This window comes from Anolis sagrei, chromosome 3 (assembly GCF_037176765.1).
Source record: "Anolis sagrei isolate rAnoSag1 chromosome 3, rAnoSag1.mat, whole genome shotgun sequence".
Taxonomy (NCBI): Eukaryota; Metazoa; Chordata; class Lepidosauria; order Squamata; family Dactyloidae; genus Anolis; species Anolis sagrei.
The window spans coordinates 148573396-148597371 of record NC_090023.1 but is presented as its reverse complement, the minus strand read 5'-3'; the positions used below and the strand labels follow the sequence as shown (position 1 = coordinate 148597371).

General features: G+C 42.7%; 1 protein-coding gene across 2 annotated transcripts in view; it reads right to left on the bottom strand.

Moving 5' to 3' along the window:
- Window positions 1-23827, bottom strand: part of ADK (adenosine kinase) — a 183441-nt gene extending 159614 nt beyond the window's left edge. The window contains exon 1 of one of the 2 annotated variants that reach the window (XM_060769135.2): window positions 23650-23827. In XM_060769135.2, coding sequence (XP_060625118.1) covers window positions 23650-23705 — 56 coding nt within the window. In that variant the 5' untranslated portion in view covers window positions 23706-23827. Of the gene's footprint in view, window positions 1-1706; window positions 2033-23649 lie in introns of those variants that run through there. The other variant, XM_067466954.1, reaches the window with a different exon arrangement.
- Window positions 23828-23976: the final 149 nt, after the last annotated feature.

Sequence of the window (23976 nt, the reverse complement as noted above, 5' to 3'; positions counted from 1 at the left end):
ACACCAAATTTGGACACAAGACATCTATCAGGCCAACAAGTGACAATCATGCATAAAAACACTGAAAAACATAGCGGAAGAGACTTAAAAATTTAAAACACACACATTACAACGCATGTGCAAAGCCACATGCATATATACACAAACATACATATACACAAATATAATAATAAATAAATAATAAAACTTTATTTATACCCCGCTCCATCTCCCCCAAAGGGTACTCGGTGTGGCTTAATGAGGCCACACCAATCAGAACATTACACAACAATATAATACAAGAATATAATAAAACCAAAAAATAAAATACATAAATGCAAAACAATATAATAGCAACACAACAATATAAAATCAGATATATAGATACACACAAAACACATATACACAGACCAGGCCACAGCAACGTGTGGCAGGGGACGGCTAGTAGCTAAATAGCATTTGAGGGATGCATCTAATTAGATTTAGAAAGCTAGATGGACCTCTGGCATGTTCCAACAGTGGGAATAATTTGATTTTAATCTCTAACACTTGAAGCAACTTGCAGTTGTTGTTGTTTATTCGTCCTGACACGATGTTTTCATTTTAATGGAAATTTTGAAGTCTTTAGAAAAACACTCAGAACCACATTATTGCTGCTCTAAAGCAGCATTTCCAAATATCTTCTAATAAACCCTGGCCTCCAACTGAAAGATAATAGTGTTTTCCCTGATGAGAAGATTAGGAAAGGCTTAATCACTATCTCTGCTCCTTCCTGCAGTGAGCACACAGCTCCCAAAATCTTCCAGGAGGCTGACTCCCTCCTCAGGGACAGAATCATCAGAACTAAAGGAAACCGCAGATAGGTCTCAGGATCTGCAACGTTTTCCAAATCTATGGTTTGTTTTCATAGAATCATAGAGTTGGAAGAGACCTCCTGGGCCATGCAGTCCAACCCCCTGCAAAGAAAGCAGGAATATTGCATTCAAAGCACCCCTGACAGATGGCCATCCATTTGACACGTGTCAATGTTTTAAATAAAAGACACAAAAAAAAAAAAAAAGGATACGCAGGGGCCTTCTTGATAATATTCTCAATACAAGAGTTCTTCAGTTTGGAATAAGTCACAAGCTCACATGGGCCGATGTCCTGAAATGCCCGCCCATTAGAACAACACAGCGTTCCCCCACAAAAGTCTTTTAAAAATACAGTAAAGTCAACACTAGGGAAGCACATCATCTGCCCATTTATTGAGCAATGCCAAACCTATCCTGATTTACCCCAAGGCTGCAAGGGATTTAATCTGGCATGCACACTTATCCTGAAGCATGCTGGACTGAACAGAGGAAAGAGTTGGGTTGAAAGGCAAGACCATTCACTGGGAAGGGGTCTGCACCAAAAGAAATACCCCCAACAAGGTTCTGCTTTTATTTTTCTGGCATGGTTGTGCCCTGGCCACATTCTCCAGGGGTTTAAATCCTCACTTGGGAATGCTCTAGAGTGAAACCCACTTCGCCTAGGATGCTTCAGATTGCCAAAGTCTGCTGCCACCCCAAAGCTAAGTTAGATTTCAAACCTAGTGGCTTCCAAGGTTTAAAGATCAATGGGGGAAAGAGAAAAAGTGGGACATATGGAGGAGACCCGACCCACTCTCCTTCCTTCCCTCCCTCCCTGATCTGGATCCATCGCCCAGAAAGGGACCAGGTGAAAGGCTGGGACTATAGCACTACCTCAGGGTGGGCATGGCGCTGGCGGGGCTGACTCTTTCCCTCCTCTTCTTCCTCCTTCTTCTGCTCCTTCCTCTCGGACCGGCGGCGACAGAAAGCGCGCTCTCAAGGCAGCCTGGCCGTCTCCTCCTCAGCCGCTCTGTTGACTGACTGACTGCGCTCCCCGCCGCCGAGCCCCGCGAGCCCCGCCTCCTTCCCCACCTGCGCGCCGCCATTGGCTGGGAGGCCGAGCCGGCCAAAGCAGACAGGCGGCCCTCATTGGCACGCAGCCCGCCCTCGGAGGAAGTCGCGGGGCTTCCTCCAACAGCCCTTTCGGCCGCGCTGGAACCTCAAGGGGGCTCTTCCCAAAGAGCGGAGGCGGTGGTAAGCGCGAGGGCGAGGGCGCTGTCAAGTCCTGAGTCCATGAGGCCTCGCCATCTTTGCTGAGGGCACGTGTTTGGGCTCCTTTCCGCCATCTTTGCTGAGGGCGGAGGCGGCGCGTGCGTGTGCGTACGCATTCGCTCTCCCTGGGCACGCGACCCACTTGCTTTAGAAAAAAGATTTATTTATTTATTTATTTATTTATTTATTTGCTACATTTATATGTTGCTCTTCTCACCCCGAAGGGGACTCCGAGCGGCTTACAAGATATATATACATACAATATATTATATTATCAGCATAGTACAATATCAGTAGTAAATATTACTATATTGTACTATACCATTATGTTGAAATATTATTAGTAATATTGCATGTAATATAAATCTATATAAATAAAAATGTAATGTTAGTTCGTGCTACCATCAGAACTCAAAAACCACTGGGGGAATTGACACCAAATTTGGACACAAGACAGCTAACAGTCCAATTTATGTCCTCCACTCAAAAAAAATGATTTTGTCATTTGGGAATTGTCGTTGCTGGGATTTATAGTTGACCTATAATCAAAGAGCATTCTGAACTCCACCAGTGATGGAATTGGGCCAAACTTAGCATGACCAACAGAAAAAACTGGAAACGTTTGGTGGACATTGACCTTGAGTTTGGGAATTATAGTTCATCCACATCCAGAGAGCACTGTGGGCACAAACAATGATGGATCTGGACCAAATTTGACACAAAAATTCCATATGCCTAAATATGAACATATATGAGTTTGGAGGAAATAGACCTTGACATTTGGGATTTATAGTTCACTACAATTAAAGAGCATTCTGAAACCCCCTAAACGACAGAAATGGGGCAAACTTTCCACACAGAACCCCCATGACCAACAGAAAATACTTAAGGCCATTCAGTCCAACTCTCTTCAACAGGGCAAGAAAATGTAATCAGAGCCCTCCTGACAAAGTGTCATCCAGTCATAAATATAGATAGATAGATATGATTCTCTCTCACACACACAGATATAGTATCATAGATTTGAAAGAGACCCTTAAAGAAGGACTATGATATGTTGCATATTCCAGAGTAGGCAAACCAGACACTCTCCACATCAACACTGACAAAGAAACAACAAGAAATACTGTTTACTCACAAGCAGAAAGGAATTACATATATTAGAAACCAACACTTTCTCATTACTTTATTTTCCAGATCACCAGACTGGGCCGCAGCAACGCGTGGCAGGGGACAGCTAGTATATAATATTATTGTAAGTATTATATTGCATTATATTATAATACTATAAATATTATATGTATATACAATATAAAAATAATAAAACTTATTTATATATCGCTTTGTTTATTTATTTACAGTATTTATATACCGCCTTTCTCACCCCTGGGGGGACTGAAAGCAGACTCTACCTCCCCGCGGGAAATGCCGTGGGATCCTCTGAAAATGCCAGCCACAGATGCAGGCGAAATGAAACTTCAGAAGAAAATGCTGCTAGAATGGCCATACAACCCGGAAACCACACAACATCCCAATCTTAGTATTGTCATCTTAAGATTCTTGGGAGAGTTCAGGCTTTATTGCTCTTCGGCCCATTTATTTGACGTTTGAGCAGCCCACACTCGGCTTCAACGCCTTTCAAAGGAGTGGTGATTTATTATTATTATTATTATTAACTTTATTTGCACCCCGCTAGCATCTCCCGAAGGACTCGATGCAGCTTACAAAGGCCAAGGCCTCAAACACAATATAACAAAACACAACCTAAAGCAAATCAAAACAGTTAAGCAATATTAAAAATAACAAACAATAAAACAATACACCAAGACACAATAAAACTGGGCCGGGCCAAAGTAATGGGTACAGATTAAAAGTGTGAAGTGACAGGTGATATGTAGGATTATAGGGTAAGTGCAGTGTGCCGGCAATCTTAATTTCTACTAAAGTGCTTCTGGGACTTGGTATTGGAGTTTTCCTATTCTGGAAAGGCGCATTGGAACAGCCAGGTCTTCAAGTTCTTCCTAAAGACTGCCAATGTAGGGGCCTGTCTAAGATCTTTGGGGAGGGTGTTCCAGAGTCGGGGGACCACCACAGAAAAGGCCCTGTCTCGCGTCCCCACCCTTCCCACCAGATTTCTTCACTCTCCAGCTTTCACAACCATACACAGAAATTAGAAATACAGTGGCATGGACAACGCTAAATTTAGTATTTAATGATATGCCTTTATATTTCAGCATCATACCTGGGGTACCCATAAATAAAAGGTGATATCATTGCATCTAATTTTTAAAAATCTATTCTCAGGATTCATACTTAGTTTAACACTGCATATGTCTCTTGGTTTCTATTGCTACTGGGTGGTCCTCCAGGATTATTATTATAATAATATAATATATAATAATAATAATAATAATAATAATAATAATAATTGCTACTGGGTGGTCCTCCAGGATGGAGCAGTATAGCTGCTCTTCCTGCTTTCCCTGCAACTTATGCCTTGAGGAGATCTGATCTTAATAGGCTTATACAGTCTCCATTAGCCCAGGCCCATAGGGGGCAATGCCATGTTTCATCCTCCCTCGCAAACACATTCCAAAATCAAGAGCTGAAAGGGGCAGTCAGATGATTGCTTTAAATGCAGAAAAGTTCCACTTCCAGAGAATTCATAGAATCATAGAGTTGGAAGAGACCCCAGGGGCCATGCAGGAAAGGCACAATCAAAGCACCCCTGACAGATGACCATCCAGCCTCTGTTTAAAAGCTTCCAGGGAAGGAAATTCCATTATACACTGAGACAGTGAGTTTCACTGTTGATCAGCTCTTACAGTCAGAGCGTTATTCATAATGTTCAGGTAGAACTGGGAGTACTCAGTCCAAGGGCGCCATGCACACAAGGTGGGCAGAGCTTCCAGGATAAGGAACAGCTAAACCAGTTTCAGCCTCATATCTCACTTCACTAGATTTAACAGCTGAAGACGCTCCAATCTTTTGTTGCCACAGCTAGGTCTTTGACACCCACAGATTGCTTTTTCTCCAAAAAGAGCATTCATTTGTGTTGTGAGTTGTGAGGATGCGTGCCATAGATGCAGGTGAAACGTCAGGAGAGAATGCTTCTGGAACATGGCTATACAACCCGGAAAACTCACAATAACCCAGTGATTCCAGCCATGAAAGCCTTCGACAATAGTATTAATTTGTGTTTGCCTGCAGTGCCCTTGAGCAGTCCTACTTTGAGTTCTCATATTCACCCCACCACTAGTTTCCTTCCTTGAAACAAAAGGAGAAATAGGCTGCAGGACCAGATAGGGCCTCACCATCAGCTGGGCAAGTCCCTCCCAGAGATCCTAAGCCTCATGCATTGCACAGCGAAAGTAGAGGGAGAAGCATTTCACAAGTTTGCATCATTCTAGAAAATTACAGTCCCCAACTACAGGAAGAAAGGGGGAAGAGAAAGGGGAATTTTCTGTCCAACTCTCACCCTCCTACAAAGTAAATATATCTACATGTTCATGTTAAAGCACACAGATTTCAGTGGGACTTACTCCTGAACTGACTTGCCTAGGAGTGCACCATAAAGTACATTTCAGTTATGTTCTGCATACCTTAGGAAGACACTGCTTGCACAGAAGTACCAGAAATGATGTACACAGAGTGTATGAATTGCAGTTAGCATGGAGAGGGGGAAAATACACAAGCAAACAGAGGACAAAAGGGGACAGAAGATCTCACTCAGCCAAAGAGAGAAATTTAATCCTGGAAGTTTCCTTTCTAAAATGCCTTGTCTACTAGAGAGCTTCTCTTTTAAGGAAGAACATGGGGAAAGGGTCTGGAGGGAATTTCTGTCCACAGTAGTAGTTCTCTTTTCCATTCTCCACCTACAACTCAACTACTGGGACCAATGTTGTAAGGAAAACAGGAAAGCACACCATGGGTTGCTTCTCTCTCCTCCACCATCCCATCCTGCTCCCTTCATCCACTCCAGTCACCCAGTTATCAACTGCCTTACACCCTCTTTTCACCAGAGGTTAGGTTCCTTACATCCTTGCCAGATTCACTTGAAGTGGTGGCCCTGGCATTGAGAGGGGGATTAGGCTTTCCAGGTCCAGTTCAGGATCTCTGGTTCGGGGGTTAGTTTACATCCATCATATGATTGCATCCACTGTTAGTTTACATCCATCATATGATTGCATCTGGGGTGCAGATGAGTTTCCTCTGAACAGATGCTGGTGGCAAAACATACCAAAAGTGAAGTGCATATATTGAAATATTTTTAAGAACTATGCTGTTGGCAGCGTTTTAGCTCTGTACCTTCCCAGACTGACTTCACACTCCAATGGCCAGAAGGTTTCAGAGTGAGCCGCACTGAGGAACAGCCCTACAGCAGAAAAGGGATTGTACAGATCCTGTCTGAAACAAGAGTTTAATTACATGTAATCCACTCCCTAATGGCATCAGAACTGTTAACTCCATATATCCAACCATCACTTTACTTAGAATTTTTTACGCGAGGCCAGAACAAGTGGCCCTGTGTAAAAAAAGAGAAGTCCTCTAGTCTGGTGCACCACTCAGTAGTACCACCATTACCACAAATAGGTTTGCAGGCAATGTAAAGGGAACAGCCACCACTTCCTTCTGGCGTGATCTTCTTGGAAGAAGGAAAGGAACAAAAAGCAATTTGATACTTCTTCAGAGGCAACACTTTACTTTCTTTTCTTCTTTTTTTTACAAAGTCCTGGTCTGTTTTTGAAAGCATTTGAAAAAGGAAAACACTCCTTGTTTTCAGTATGATGAGTGAGGGGACATAGGCTGGACAGAATTTTAATAGGGATGTACAAAACGGCACAGAATCTGTTCTGTTTTCAGGATTCTTATTCTGTTTTCGTTTCAAATTTTGGGTACCCACCTTCTGTTTTCTTCCCAAAACAGAAACAGACTCAGAGGTCCAAATTACAAAACTTACCCCCCCCCCCCCTAATTTCCCAGAATTTTTCCAAAAACAGAAAGGGGGAGCACCCAAAATTCAAAACGAAAACAGAACGGATTTGCACACCTCTAAAATACAGTATTTCTTCAGTTGTAAGATACACTCATAACCCACAATCCCTATATAAACAACTCTGGAAAAATAGGTTTTTACATTGGTATTGAAATTAGTGCAAATTTTACAATTAATGGCTTCTTAGAACAAAAAAAAAAGGTAATTGAGGAATCTGTTGTCATATCCCCTGCCTCAGAATGTGAGCCCGCTCTTTGAATGTGCACACAGCAGCCCTGGCTTCAGAGGATGGTGGCAATTGCTCATCCTCCCCCTCTCCCAAAGTGCAGGACAGCCTCAGGAGAGTAAAGGTACAGCGCCTGACCACCAGCCCTCATTTCTTGTGCTCCTTAGCCTATATAGATAGGAAATACAAACCAAGCCAAGGTTATGGAGGCTTTAGCTGAGTCCCTCCAGCCGCTATGGGATAAGGAACTTAAGTGATGTGCTGCTTCCATCCTGGAAAGCAGTTAAAGAAGGATGATAGCTAATTTGCAAATAATCATATCTACTGATGTCAAATCAGTGAACATGGAGGGCTGATTGTAGTATTCTAGTTGGGTTACAGTTTCAGATTGCAATGGCTTTTAATGCTGGCCACAAAGACAGAATGAACTGAAATATCCATTAGCAAGGAAAAGGGAAAGCAACCTCCATAAAAAAATTTCACGCTTGTCACAGCACTTACCAGAAATGCTGTGTGCAAGATTATGCAATTTGGGTTCAGCCCTATCAATGCCTCAGGGAGCAAAGTTTTATTTGTACATAAACCTTTCATGTACCAATTAACGAGTGAGACCAGCATTTCTAGTGACACTAAAGTGCCTCAAGTCTCAAGTGCTACCGGTATTTCCATATTCCGCATTAGCTTCTGTTAGTTTAGACTCACATTTATCAGAGTAGTACCCCTGCTTTCATATCGTCATTCGACTCCTCCAGAGTTCTGGGAACTGTAGTTTAGGGCAGGGCCTTTTCAATTTTCAGCCAGAGAGGACTTTGCCTTCCTAAACTACATTTAAGTAGGGTGTCCACTTTAAAATGCTAGTCTGATAAAGCCCATGGTATCTACATTGTAGAATGAATTACATTGCTCAATGCAATGGAATCCTGGGAGTTGTAGTTTGGTGAGGCATCAGCACTCTTTGGCAGAAAAGACTAAACACCTTGTAAAATTACAACTTTAATGATTCCATGGCAGTATGACTGCTGTTAGTTATACGTACGTAGCTGGATTGCTTTGCAGAAGCATATTTATTTATTTATTTAGAACTTTTATATACCGGTCTTCTCACCTCAACGAGGGACTCAGGCCAGTTTACAACAAGGGGGTTCATACACAATAGTTTAAAAAAATCACATCAATAATACACTAATATAAACACATTAAGGCATGTATTTGCATATATGCTTAATTGTCCTCTCATTAAGTATGCATTTCAACTTTTTGCTTGTTGTACATTTGATTTATGTTTTTACATACTTATATGTACTGAACAATATATACCTAATTCTATGAAACTTGCACAGAATCAATGCTGCAAGAAAACTGTCATTTCTGACTATGCTGTATTATTGTTATCATGCTTGAAATAATATATATATTGTATTGTCGAAGGCTTTCATGGCCGGAATCACTGGGTTGTTGTAGGTTTTTTCGGGCTATATGGCCATGTTCTAGAAGCATTCTCTCCTGACGTTTCGCCTGCATCTATGGCAAGCATCCTCAGAGGTAGTGGGGTCTGTTGGAATTAGGAAAATGGCTTTATATATCTGTGGAATGACCAGGGTGGGACAAAGGACTCTTTCTGCTGGAGCTAGGTGTGAATGTTTCAACTGACCACCTTGATTAGCATTTGATGGCCTACCAGTGCCTGGGGCAATCTTTTGTTGAGAGGTTATTAGATGTCCCAGATTGTTTTCCCTCTGTTGTTTTGCTGTTGTAATTTTAGAGTTTTTTAATACTGGTAGCCAGATTTTGTTCATTTTCATGGTTTCCTTCTTTCTGTTGAAATTGTCCACATGCTTGTGGATTTCAATGGCTTCTCTGTGTAGTCTGACATGGTGGTTGTTAGAGTGGTCCAGTATTTCTGTGTCTCAAATAATATGCTGTGTCCAGGTTGGTTCATCAGGTGCTCTGCTATGGGTACAACGATCCAATATATGTATTCTAGTTAGACATGTATTGCAACAAGTAGCTTGTAAACTGGTAATTCTTGTAGACAAATTGGTTTTCCTGAACAATTTGAGTTTGACATGCCTGCTCTGCTTCATCATCAAATGCCCTTTTTCGCAATTTGTGAAAAACAGCCCCTCAACTTCCTTTAATGCAAGAAAGAAAAAGCAGAGCTGTTTCTGTTAATCCAGCTTTTCCCTGTGAACCATAGGAATTCACTAAAGCAGTTATGAAATGTCAAATTGTACAGATGAGAAATAAATTACTACTACCTCTACTTCATAATTTTAAATCATGGGAAGCGTCTTATAAAACAAATTTTAAATCAACAATAAAACTTAAAATAACAGCCAAGTTATGCTTATTTTTGCATACAAACTTCTGTGACACCATAAAAATGTTGTTCATCCCCAGATATCAGCCAGCATGCCAACGCCTTAAATCAAGAAATAGCTTTCTAAGATCTACAGAGATACTTGCAGGAACACCTCAGCAAACGAGAGTCCAATAGTGACAGGTAAAAACCCGGAACGTCAATCAGTGGCTGATACCAGATGAGAAACTCCCTCCTGGGCACACAAAAGACTGCACAACATGGAAGGCACTGAAGAGACTGCACTGGCACCACGAGATGCAGAGCCAAACTTAAGAAATGGGGCTACAAAGTGGAGTCCATGACATGCAAGTGTGGAGAAGAGCAAACCACAGACCACTTACTACAATGCAGTCTGAGCCCCATCACATGCACAATGGAGGACCTTCTCACAGCCACCAGAGGCACCCAAAGTGGCCAGCCTCTGGTCAAAGGAAATTTCGTATAATGCCAGGTTTTTAACTTTGTCGTTTTTTATACATTATAACTGTATTCTCAATTGGCTTCTGACACAATAAATAAATAGGGTTGAAAGTGTGCATACATCAAGTGGTAACAATGTCAATTAAATACATTCCAACTGCAAGTGATTTCACAATAAAATGTGGAAAGGTCAAAGAGGGCAAATACAAAAGTCCAGGTTATAACTTCTGAGAAAAGACAAATACTAACGAAAAACCTCTTTAGCAAGTGGAAATTTCTATTACACACAATTTCAGTTAATGTAGAAACCACTCTCATGTATCTTTATCACAAAATGTACCTAAAGCGTTCTTTCTAGAGGACCTGATAATCCAAAACATTTGGACATCAGTGAATAGTCCAGTTCTAGTTTTCCACTCCTTGCCTTTTCAATTTTTAACTAAAAACAAGTTAATTCTGAAGTGTTTAGTTTTCCATTAGATTTGAAAAATAGCACTTTATTCTTCATAGTGTTTGCTGAGTGTATGCCAGAGAAGGCCATCAGAGCCATTTTCATGAAATTCCAATAGTAGCCATCTATCTATGGCAGTGGTCCTCAACCTGTGGGTCCCCAGGATTTTTGGCCTTCAACTTCCAGAAATCATAACAGCTGGTAAACCGGCTGAGATTTCTAAGAGTTGTAGGCCAAAACACCTGGGGACCCACAGGTTGAGAACAACTGATCTATGGACTGTATTAAATAGGGTCATTATGATGCCGAGGGCACCCCAGGCCCCTGCTTTCAAGCTGATCTGACCAGCCGCAGGGTGTTCCATAGTTCCTGGATGCCCAGTTGGGCCAACACTGATGAAATGTGCCCCAGAAGCAGCCTCAACCAGGCTCTCTCCTTTCGCTTCTTTCCCCAGCCCAAACAATGTAACCAAGCCCTAAATAAAGACTAATTGAATTGTAACCTTCACCTCTTCAGAATGATACTTTGTGTCCTCTTCCTGAGTCACTCAACTAAAAAGCATTAATTCACCTTTTCTGGGCCGCAGAAAGCCGCCGGCCTACCTGGGATGCCTTCCAGGCATCCCAGGGAGGCCATATCTGCATTTCTTCAAACCGCGGATACAGAAACCCCTCGGGTCTCTGTATCCACGAGTTGACGGATCAACTCCATTTTGGTGCCATATTTTTCCTAGCTAAATTCTAACATTACCTGCTATCTCGCTTTTTGCATTTTGGGCTCCTACGCTTGGGGAATAACTTTTGAATTTTTAAGAATATATTTTTAAGGAAAACTGGATTGTCAAATCCAAGCCTCGCTGCTGCTGCACTGCCACTGCCATAGCTATTTCTTCATCCTTCTGGAGCCCCTCAACCCAGAGACTTGGTGTGGTCACCCCATGAGGCTTTCAGGGAGCAGATCCGTCACCTGGCTCCAGACCCTGGAAAGAGTTATAGTTTTCCAAGGACAAGCTTCAACCTTGGTGCTGCAGGGCTCTACATCTCGGCTCAGTGAAATCACTAGACCCCTCTTCATGACTTTTTGAACCTTTTGCCACACATCAAGGACCTTTTTTCCCCTTCATGGACACTCTTTTAACCTATGGACCTTCCTAAAATGAACTTACATTGCGCAATGATCAAGGCTCCTATCAATTTCCCTATGGGACACGGGGGGGGGGGGGGGGGAGAGAGAGAGAGAAAGAAGTGGGTATATTCTCTGTATCATGATTTCTATATTTTCATATTTTCCCCTTGTGTATCTGACCTTTTCCTGACCCTTTTGCCCCATTCCCCTTCTTTTTGGAAAAAATGTATAAAAATATAAGGAAGTCGCCCTGACCCTGGAAAGGGAGAAATTAGCAGTTGAAAGAACCCTTATCAAAGGACACTTCTTGCATGGACTATAACAAAGGATCGTGCCCCCTGGCCTCGGAGGTTTTGACCACCGGGGGGAAACGGCTGCTTGGCAAACCTTGATTATATTTTAATAGGGGGAGCCTTTGGAAAACTTCCCCTCTCCTGACCTATCACCCATTCAATCTCTCTCACTAAGACATCCACCTAAGTTTCCCCCATTGTTCCCTCTGTCTTGGCGTGAAAGGAAAACCCGGATTATGACGGTATCGCCAACATCAATGTTTATTGTAATCACTCACAAGACAATAGCAAGGCTTAGCTCATAGGCCTTTTAGGACTTGCCAAGCCTCTTGGACATTTCCTGAGTTTCCATAATCCAGTCAAGAATGCATTGTATTCCCTTGTACCGCCTCCCTCTCTCCTGATTCGCTGAGGCGGCAGAAGCCCTCTGATTGGCCCAGGCGCACAGCAGAAGCCCTGTGATTGGCCCAGGCGCTCAAGAGGCGGCTGAGTCTCCTCCCAGCTGTTGAGAGGCCGGCCAGTCACCTTCAAGCCAGGCAGGGAGTGGGAGATTTGAACCACACAACTCTGTTTTTCTATTAAAATTGCCTTTATTTGTATTCATGTATGTTTAGCTTGGCAAATGATTGCTGCTCTGCACTCTTTTCAGCTGAATCGCTAATAAATCATCTCGGTGGCGCTTCCTTCAACTTTGGTGAGATTCTTTTTGGGAACCTAGGGAAAACAAATCACTTTAAATTGGGCTTCTCTTTGCTCACCACTGTAGCAATCCCTCTTTGGTGGAGCCGCAGGGTCTCGCCTTCTGGATCAAACCTTTTTTAATTCCCTATCGACTTCAACTACGTTAAGACAAAGGTTTTATGTGGCCCCCTAGTGGCACAGCGGATTAAACCACTGAGCTGCTGAACTTGCTGACTGAACCGTCAGCAGTTCAGATCCGGGGAGCAGGGTGAGCTCCCGCTGTTAGCCTCAGCTTCTTCCAACCTAGCAATTCGAAAACATGCAAATGTGAGTAGAATAGGTACCGCTTCGGTAGAAATGTAATGGTGCTCCATGAAATGATGCTGACCACATGACCCAGGAGGTGTCTATGGACAACATCAGCTCTTCGGCTTAGAAATGGAGATGAGCATCACCACCCCGAGCCGACACGACTTGACTTAATATCAAGGGGAAACCTTTACTTTTATCACTTCCATTTCCAAATATACCTAAATGCCAAGGTCTTGTACTTTGAAACCACTTACACAAGCCATTGCATAACAGGCAGGCAGGCACTGCTTACTCTAACTGTTCCACTAACCATTGAGCAACCACTCACATAACAACACTAAGTCTTGCAGTGCTCTTTATTTTGGATATACACCAAACAAAGTACAATAAAACAAAAACAGAACAGTATGGATTACAGTATAACAGGATTACAAGTTACCAGTCAATAATTGTATGCAAAAACACATTGTGGGAAACAATAGAAGAATTGGTGCTCATTAGAAAAAGCTGCTAAACTTCACACTGTGAATGGAATGAAGCAAAATTTCTCAAAGTTGGCAGCATAATTCTATTTATCAAAGAACTGCAGCCAAGGAAACTACTTCTGAGAAAACATGCTGAAGATTGCAGTTACTTCTCAGTCAAATGCACTCTTTGCTTACTTGCCTATCTTGCAGATAAGGTGTAAATAAGACCTTTTCTCACTCTCTGTCAAGGAATTTTGAGGAATTTACCAGTGGAAATGAGTCCTCCTGTGTTCATTCGTCAGGAAACTCACATTACATGTTCATCCCTGAATCAAAGCATGTAAAGTGGGGGTGGCAATAATTGGATTCTGCAGATGTTGAACAGAAATCTCTAGGGTTCTTCATCATTGCTAGCTAGGAGTGCTTGTAGTTAAAGAGCATTGGGGAGGGGCTACCGCATAGTAAGGAAAAATCATGCACCTCTTGAACTTTAATTAAGCTTGACCCTCTCAACAAAGCCTTCCCAGCCAGCAAGGAACAAATGAGCTTGAGGCATGTGTACGACATTGCTTGCAATAATTCACAGCTCTGTTTAACTTATCTTTGTTATTCTGTAAGTACTTTTTGGACAGAAATCAAACCTCTGCAACTTAAGTTTAGCAAGAGAATTAACAGAAGCATTTAGTTGATTAACTTTCCCAGTGAGCGTAAACGTCAAGAATTACAATTCCACCCTGCAGAAAGATGAGAGGTCTATTCAGAATGAAGTAAGCCTTTTCACACAACTTTGAGGTTATTCACTTAGCTATGAAAAGGGCAAACTGTGCCACAAACATATCAAATTACTGAACTTTACATGGAACACAGGAAAAACAATTTAAAAACCACTAACTGCAATACTGCAAGTACTTTTTATAGAGCAGCAAATACAGATTTGACTAGAAACTCACCTTTTCCAATCAAGACACCTATGCCTTATGTCCCATCCTTTTTCTATAGCCTTCCAATATCATTCAAAGTACATTTGCATACAGAACTATATAGGTACTCTTCCATTATCTGGTTGGAGGCCAAAAGGGGGCCTAGACAGAGAAGAATAGTCCATTTTAGGGGGGGGGGGGGTTGAAGGAGTAAACCATTTCACCCAGTTTTGCTGTTATTCCCACCACCTATGTCGCCATCATGAAAACAACCCTCGTTTATGAAATGGGAAGTGTGTGTGTGTGGGGGGGGGGGGGGGGATAACAAGCAAAAACAAGGGAAATGGTTTTCCTCCTTCAACACCCCCCCCCCCCCCCCCCATTAAATGAAGTATCCTTTTCTGTCTGGGCCCTCTTTTGGAGTCTACCTGGATAATGGAATACTACTGTATATAGAATTCCTCTGTGCATTGTTGGATGTTTCTTGCAAAACTAGCAAAATATGAAAAGAAATTGTTTGCAGTATAATAATCAAAAGCTACATTTTATTATTAGAGTGAACCAAACAACTTTTACAAATAAAGTATTTACATCTATCATAAAAACTAAATAATTCCCTATTTTTTGAAAATGGCTATGTTGTATGTGGATGCAATGGATGTAGAAACTGGAGAAAAAGAGAAGTGGATTCCTATCAGTAGGGGAAGGTTGGTCTAAAAAAATAAGTGGGAGTGTAACTGTTCCAATGGACATACATGTAAATAAAACATATAAATTATCTGAATCAAATTCATTCCCTGCCCCAACTGTGAAATTATATTCATGGGTTGAACTTCCTACTCATTAGAATTTAACTTGACTAAAAAAAAAACCCACACTGAATGCTTAGGAATATTGTAGAAGATAGTAATGTAAAAGATGCAATAACGCCTTGATTTTGTGCTTGCGTTGTGGACTACAATGCAGCCAGTATGAATGCTAGTTGTGTTGCTGTTTCAGTTTCAATTTGCCATTGGTTTTAATGCTGGTTGTAAAGATAAGTAACTGCTCCCAATTGAAAGTGAAAGAAAAAGCCACCTTCCAAGACTTTTTATGCTTGACACAAGACTGACCCATATAGTCAATACCTCAGGAAGGGAAGTTGTATCTGTACTTAAACCTTTAGTGCACTTGACATGCTTACTGTTGCTGATCTTTCTTTCACATTCTCTTTCATTTTCTCTACAGTTCTATTCCCATAATCTCAATCAGATACTGCTATATTTAAGACATGCTTAAAGTTACAGGAATTTTCTGAAATGGGTTCTCAAAAGCCAGCAGTTGATACGTCTAAGTTGCAGAACAGGGTTTTTTTCCAGACAACCTAAAAGAGGCAAGGGTTCGTCCCTTGTTAAAGAAACCTAGCTTGGATCCTATGACCCTTGCCAATTACCGTCCTGTTTCTAATCTGCCATTCTTAGGTAAGGTGATAGAGCGGGCTGTACTGGGACAATTGCAGCAATTCCTGGATGACACAGCTGGCCTGGACCCTTTCCAGTCAGGTTTTTGCCCGGGTCATGGAACAGAGACAGTCCTGGTTGCCATTACAGATGAACTCCGTCGCCAGTCTGACAATGGTGGATCCGCGCTACTGGTACTGCTCGACCTTACCGCAGCGTTTGACACCGTCGACTACGATCTAATGATTCACCGTCTTGTCATGTCCGGAGTTCGTGGTCAGGCCCTCAATTAGTTCAACTCATTTCTCCGGAACCGGAGTCAATGCGTGGAGTACATGGATCAAGTCTCCGATAGATCCCCCCTCCTATGTGGGGTTCCCCAAGGTGCAATTCTCTCTCCTCTTCAACATCTACGATAGACCCCTTGCTAGTTTGCCTCGGAGTTTCGGCCTGGACTGCTACCAATATGCAGACGATACCCAACTCCTTCTGCGCCTGGAGCAACGTCAATTCCAGACAATTTCACCCTATGTCTGGAAGCTCTGTCAAACTGGCTACATGCTAGCAGACTGAAGGTGAACCCGGCGAAGACTGAGATTCTCCGGCATGGCCGCCCGGCAGGTTTGACTCCTCCATTACCCACCTTCGATGGTGCCGCCCTATCTCCATCAACCACTGTTAAGAGCTTAGGTGTCATCCTGGATTCACAGCTGACAATGGAAGCTCAGGTCGCTGCTGCCAGCAAACAGGCCTTTTTCCATCTACGACAAGCGAGGCAACTGGCACCCTACCTATCTGACGAGGCTCTGGCAACTGTCATCCATGCCACGGTCACGTCTAGGCTGGACTATTGCAACGCCCTGTATGTGGGCCTTCCGATGTCTACGACCCGAAAGCTTCGTATTGTTCAGAATGTGGCAGCCAGGTTACTCACAAGAACGCCCATGAAATGCCACCAGTGTTGCGGCATTTGCATTGGCTTCCAACTGAGTACCGTGGCCTGTATAAGATGCTAGTTCTGACCTTTAAAAATCTTTACGGCCAGGGTCCATCGTACCTTAGGGACTGCCTCTTCTTCTCCCATTATCGGAGGTTGCAACGACCAGCTCAACGTGACTTACTCCATATACCGGGTCCTAGAGAAGTGCACTTGGAAAGGACCAGACGCGGGGCTTTTTCTATTTCTGCCCCTGCCTTGTGGAATTCCTTGCCGCCCTACATGAGAGCCATGCGTGACTTAGGGCCTTTTAATCTCGCACTTAAGACCTGGCTTTTTACTAGAGCCTTCAATCTCTGTTAATTTTTAATTTTTGTATGTATGCATTTTATCTTTTATAATTTAGCTGTAAATCGCCTAGAGCATTCTCGGATGAAGGGCGATTAATAAGTTATTAAATGATGATGATGATGATGAGATACTATTTTAGATACTGTTCCATTATCCAAGTGTAGGCCACTAGGGGGCACTAAAGAGAGAAGGATAGTCCATTTTAGGGGGGTGGAGGATGGGTTGAAGGAGTAAAACCGCTTTGCCCTGTTTTCCTGTTATTCTCCCTACCCATGTCCCCTTCATGGCAACAACCCTCATTTATGAAATGGGAAGTAGGGAGGGGGAATAATCAGCAAAAATGGAGGAAATGGTTCTCCTCCTTCAACTTCCCCCACGGTAAAATGGGCTATCCCTTTCTTTCTAGCGCCCCCTTGTGGCCTCTGCCCAGATAATAGAGCCGTACCCTATTTTATACAACTACTTACATGGATTCCTTTGTAGTGGAATTTAAGCATGCATATACACATAAGATTAGTAGTCTTCCCTTTACAAAAAAGCATTAAGTATGCATTTCAACTTCTTACGTGCCACACATCTGATCTTAGTTTCAGATTTGCATGTACTGAACAAAATATGACTAAGCCTATCAAATGTATGGAGAATCAGAACTGAAAGGAAGGATCTTAGTCATGCTGGCATAAATGGAATTTTTTTTTTTATTGAGTTTTTATAATACAATGATAGAAAAGAGAGAACGACAGACATACACTGAGAGCATAACAATGAATCTAAAGCTGTATTTTGAAGCGTGTTGTATGGAATGGATCAAAGAATGGATATTACTGAGAAATAAAAAACTGCTAATTCTAGAAGGCCACGATCTAAGAACTGGGTGGCATGCCTATTTATGGCATAATAAGGCAAAAGTAGAAAAAAAAATTAGAAACCATTTCATACGGGCCGCCCTTTTAAAAGTATGGGACATGTATAAGGATAGGATGTACCCCAAAACACCACTATGGGTCTCCCCCCTTGAAGCCCACCAAAGGAAAGAGCTGGGCTGGAATTTATGGCCAACGTATAAGGAACTATTGCTAAAGGAAAGAAAGGAATTCAGTATAAAAACACAGGACGTATTAAAACAACAATACAATAATATCACTTGGCTCCAGCACTGGCAGCTAAATGAATACTTTAAAGAAGACAACAAAAAAGGCTTTATGGAATTCCCTTCTGTATGGGACAGACTCCTAGATATCACCAAAAAATACATAACAAGAGCATATAAGCTCTTACTTGAATGGGCTACAGAGGAAGAAAGGATAAAAGAATACATGGTCAAATGGGCTAGGCTAATAGGAAGATCTATATCTTTAGAGGAGTGGAACAAGATCTGGAACATAAAAACAAACTACTCGTATTCCTACTATTTTAAAGAACACTGGGTGAAAATGGTACACCAATGGTATCTTACACCGACTAGGATAGCCAAATTTACCAAACATACATGTAGCAAATGTTGGAAGTGCGGGAAGGAGGAAGGGACGTACAAACATATGTGGTGGTCCTGCAAGAGGGTACGAAAGTTCTGGAAAGTAATCCAAGAGAGCTGTCAAAAAATACTAAAAAAAAGTATCCCCTTAAAACCAGAATGGTTTCTGTTAGGATTAACAGAAGGGCAATGGGATAAAGAGACGGATAAACTATTCACATATCTGATTACGGCAGCACGCTTAGTGCTAGCCAAGGTTTGGAAACAAAGAACCTTACCAACGGAAGAAGAGTGGACAGAGAAAATAATTGAGCTAATGAATGCGGACCACCTAACGTTCATTCTGTCAGCCTCAAGAAACATGCCGGTACTACCAACAAATTGGGCACCTGTAAAAGTATGGCTTAGAGAAAACAAGATAAAATGGATAATAACCTAAGTCCCAAGTAAGACCAGGGGAGAGCACACCACCTGAGAGAAAGACCTAGTAACGCAGAGTAGTCTAAAATTCTCGTCAGGAGGGTCGAAAGAAAGTAGAAGAGAAGTAGGTAATGCTAGACGAAAAGGGCCCACAAAAAAAAACAAAAACAAAAACAAAAAAAAAACCTGGAAACAGGGAAAGTTACTGCTTAGACTGTTAAGAACCCAAGGATTTTTCCTTGTAAAGAATTATAGGTTCAAATGTTATAGGAAAGAAACAGTGGATGTTAGGATAGGACATGCTAGGAAATAAGAATCAGTTTTAAAAATTAAAGAAAAATAAAAGTAAGATACCAGATAAAGAGATACCGTAGACAAAAGAGTAGGAGGTCCACTGCCGTCATGGGCAGTTGCTTTTAAATGTATTTGTAGTGAGTGTGTTAGGTAAGTTAGGTGATTGTCAAGTTGTAAAATTGTGTATTATTATGTATGACACGTATGATTGTGATTATGTCATTGTCATTGGCATAAATGGAAATTGAAAGACAAACTTAATTGAAGTTAAGAAAGTGCTATCAAATACACTTTCCATGCTTTTAGGTGGAGCTCAACATGAACAGGCTCTCTTATGCATGTTTTTCCTTCTTTCAATGAAATGCATGGAGTTTGCTTAAAAATCAGTACTGTCAGCTGCCTATACACACACACACACACTTTCATTTTATTTTGGGAGTGCATTAATGCAGCACTTAGTACAAAAAGAGGAATTGGATTATACCTCATCCTGCACTAAATCTCATCTGAACAAACCTCTGATGCTGTCCATTTGGATTCCTCTAATTGCAAAATCTTCTGAATTAATAATCTATTAATAATCTATGCACAAAGTTCACCGTTCTGCCAGGCGTTCATTCTTTCATCTCTCTAACAAAAGACACAAAGTGCCTCACCACACTACAGCATGGATCCGGTTTCTGCCTCCTGCAGAATTCTGGGGTTTGTAGTTTAGTGAAGCCCAGGACCTGTCTGGCTGAGCATTTCAAAAGCCCTTCCCCTAAACCACAAGCCCCAGAATTCTGTAGGAGGCAACAACTAGATTTAAAGTGGATCCATGCTCCATGATGAGATCCTTTGAGGATAGCTAATATGATCTGCTCTTCACAAGCTTTTCATTTCCTAGTCTCATTCTATATCTTCATTATTTTTAAATAGGCTTTTTGGTGTCAATAAAGAAGATTTTAAAGTCGCCTTCGGGCTGAGAGTGGCGGTTAACAAATGCAAATAATAAATAAATAAATAAATAAATAAATTTAAAGATTTGTTTTGATTTTTTTTTAAAAATGCCTTTTTACAAACTTTTTTGCATACAAGTATTTATTTATTTATTTATTTACTTTGCTTATATACCGCAATTCTCAGCCCATGGGCTGAGCAACCATGGGCTGTATCACATAATGACCAGACAGACTACTGCAGCCTTCCAGATGCTATTGGACCAGTTTCTATCAGTTTCTCTCAGCAATACCCCGCACTGACACTGCATGTCATACCACAAGGGGGGGAACCACCGAGAAGGCCCTTTTCCTCGTCCCCACCAGACGTGTTTGAGAGGCTGATGCGACCGAGGGCAGGGCCTCCCCGGTGGATCTTAAACTACGAGGCGGAACGTTGAGGGAGATACGTTCGGACAAGTAAGCTGGGCTGGAGCCATATTATTAGTAGTAGTAATATTACATATAATATAAATATATCTATATATATATAAATGCTCTGTACGTAATGAGTACCTTAAAAACAAAACAAAAAACCTACTGGGCCAAATGACCCCAAATTTGGCAACAAAACTCCTCACAATCCAAGGAGTGACCATCACTGAAAAAAAAACCCACAAAAATACCTTTAAATTAAAAATATTACTATATTAAATAGACTCATAGAATAGAGTTAGAAGGGACTCTACCATAGGATTGCAGAAGAACAGACAGGAAGGAAGGAGAGAAGAAAGGAGGGAGGGGAAAAGGGAATGAATGAAGGAGGGAAAGGGGGAAGGAAGGAAAGAGAGAAGGAGGGAGGGAAAGAAGGAAGGAGAGAAGGGAAGAGGGGAGGAAGGGAAAAAAGAGGTACCGAAGGAAGGAACAATACAAAGTAGAAAGGAAAGAAAAAGGGGAGGAAAGGCAGGAAAGAGGTAAAGAAGGAAGGAGAAAAGGAAATAAAAAGTGAAAGAAGGAAGGAAACAGGGAAGAAAGGAGACAAAGGAAGAAGTAGAGAAAGGGGGAAGGAAGGAAGGAAAGAGAGAAGGAAGGATGAAACCAAAGTGGAAGAAGGAATGAAAAAAGAGGTAGAGGAGGAAGAAAGGAAAGGGGAAGAAAAAAGGGGGAAGGAATAGGTAGGTACCGCTCTTTCATAACAGTCCAGATATCTACCTCTACTTCGAAAATTCTTACTATAGGCCACAGCAATGCGTGGCAGGGCACACCTAGTATAATTATAATATTAGTAGTAGTAGTAGACGTAAATATATGTCCTAAACGGTTTGAGACCCGCCTACCTGCGTGACCGCATCTCCGTATATGAACCCACACGATCCCTCCGTTCATCTGGAGAGGCCCTGCTCATGATCCCACCTGCGTCACAAGTGCGTTTGGTGGGGACGAGGGACAGGGCCTTCTCTGTGGTAGCCCCCCGACTATTGAACTCTCTCCCCAAGGACATCAGACAAGCCCCAACGTTGGCAGTCTTTAGGAGGAGCTTGAAGACCTGGCTGTTCCAGTGTGCCTTTCCAGAATAGGAAACTCCCAGCATCATGTCCCAAACGCACTTTACCAGAAATTTAAGATTGCCTGCACATTGCACCTACCCTAAAATCCTTACATTTCACCAGTCATGTCCAGCACTTTTAATGTATTCATTACATTTGGCCCGGCCCTAGTTTTAAATGTGTCATGATGTATTGTTCTGATGTTTTACTGTTACTGCTTTAACGTTTATTGGTTTGCTTTACGAGTTTTATTGTTGTATTTGTGATGCTGTTGTTTTATTGAGGGCCTTGGCCTTTGTAAGCCGCACCGAGCCCTTTGGGAGATGTTAGTGGGGTACAAATAAAGATGATAATAATAATAATAATACCATAGTACAGGCAACAAGGTGGAACTGTCCTCTGCCCCCCTCAATGTGGACTCAGATAACCCAGTTCAAAGCAGATATTGTGGGATTTTCTGTGGTTATAGGACTGTGTGGAAGGGTCCTAAGTAATCAGTCCACACTGCTATATATTCCAGTTCAAAGCAGAAAATGTGGGATTGTATTATTTATTTATTTATTTATGGCATTTATATGCTGCCCTTCTCACCCCAAAGGGGACTCAGAGCGGCTTACAAGGTATTTTATTATTATTATTATTATTATTATTATTAATTAAACTTTATTTGTACCCCGCTAGCATCTCCCGAAGGACTCGATGCGGCTTACAAACGCCAAGGCCTCAACACAACAGCAGTAAACAACAACAATACAAAAGAAAGCAAATTAAAAAACATATGCAATAACAAAACATTACACTATTACACAATAAAAACCATGGCCGGGCCAATGATGGGTACAGGTTAAAAAGTGCTGGGTGTGACAGGAGGTGTATTGGAATTCTGGGCAAGTGCAATGTGCAGAGAGTCTTAAACTCTAGTAAAGTGCTTCTGGGACAAAGTGCTGGGTTATCCTATTCTGGAAAGGCACGTCGGAATAGCCAGGTCTGGAAGTTCTTCCTAAAGACTGCCAACGTGGGTGCTAGTCTAATGTCTTTGGGGAGGTCGTTCCAAAGTCGGGGGGCAAACACAGAAAAGGCCCTATCCCTCGTCCCCACCAAGCGCGCTTGCGACGCAGGTGGGATCGCAAGCAGGGCCTCTCCAGATGACCGAAGGGAGCGTGTGGGTACATAAGCGGAGATGCGGTCACGGAGGTAGGCAGGTCCCAAACCGTTTAGGGCTTTGTAGGTAAGCACCTGCACCTTGAATTGGGTTCGGTAGGTAAACGGCAGCCAATGGAGCTCCTTATACATACAATATATTATATTATTAGCATAGTACAATATCAGTTTTAAATATTGCTATATTGTACTATACCAATTAAGCTGTGTGGAAGGGGCCAAAGTGTCCTCAAACTGCACTCAAAGTATGGTTTAGATCTGTGGTTCCCAACTTTCGTCCTCCAGGCGTTTTGGATTTCAGTTCTCCTAATTCCAAACTCGCTGGGAGTTGAAGTCCAAACCAAAGGGAGGGCCAAAGGATAGGGACCACTGTTGTAGATGCCCCAATGGCGAAATGTCGGCCCCCCTGCTGAGAAAGGAAGAAAGGCATGCAGGCAGGCTCCCAGGCCGCAGGAACAATGCATCCCCGCCTTCCCAAGTGGTTACTGGGCAACCGGGCCCTTCACAATAGCGGCCGCTCCAACTCTGCAGGAGCGCGAGGCAGAACAGGTGGTATCCCGCAGCGCCGAGCTCCAGGCGTTCGGACTTCAATTCCCAGAAGCCTCCGCTGCTTGGGCCAATGGCCGGGGATTCTGGGAAACGGAGTCCAAAGCCCTGACAGACCAGAGTTTGGGGACCGTTACTGGAAGGGCTTCTCTTGGAGGTGCCAAACCTCCCACTGAACGGCGGAGGAAGGGGCCGGGGGCCGGGAGAAGCCTTCTCCCTCCCTTACCTCAGCCGGGCCGGCTCCAGCTTGGGCTTCTTGGCGCGGGGCTCCTCCGCTGCCATCTTCACGCCCGTCCTGCGCGAGACTGGTGCTTTGGCGGAGGGGAGGGGGGAAAGGAGGAGGAGGGCCGCCCCGTCCTGTCCCTTTCGGGGAAGCCGGCTGAGGGGAAGAGGGGCTGTGCAAGGAGAGTGCCTGCTCCGGAAAGGCCCCCCACGCAGGCCCTTCAAAGCGGGTTCGTGGAAGCCTGTGTTTCCTTTGCCACGCTGAGCAAATTATAAAGCATTCCTCTAATCAACCGAAAGAGGCGCCTCGGGGTCGTGAGGGCGGGCGCCT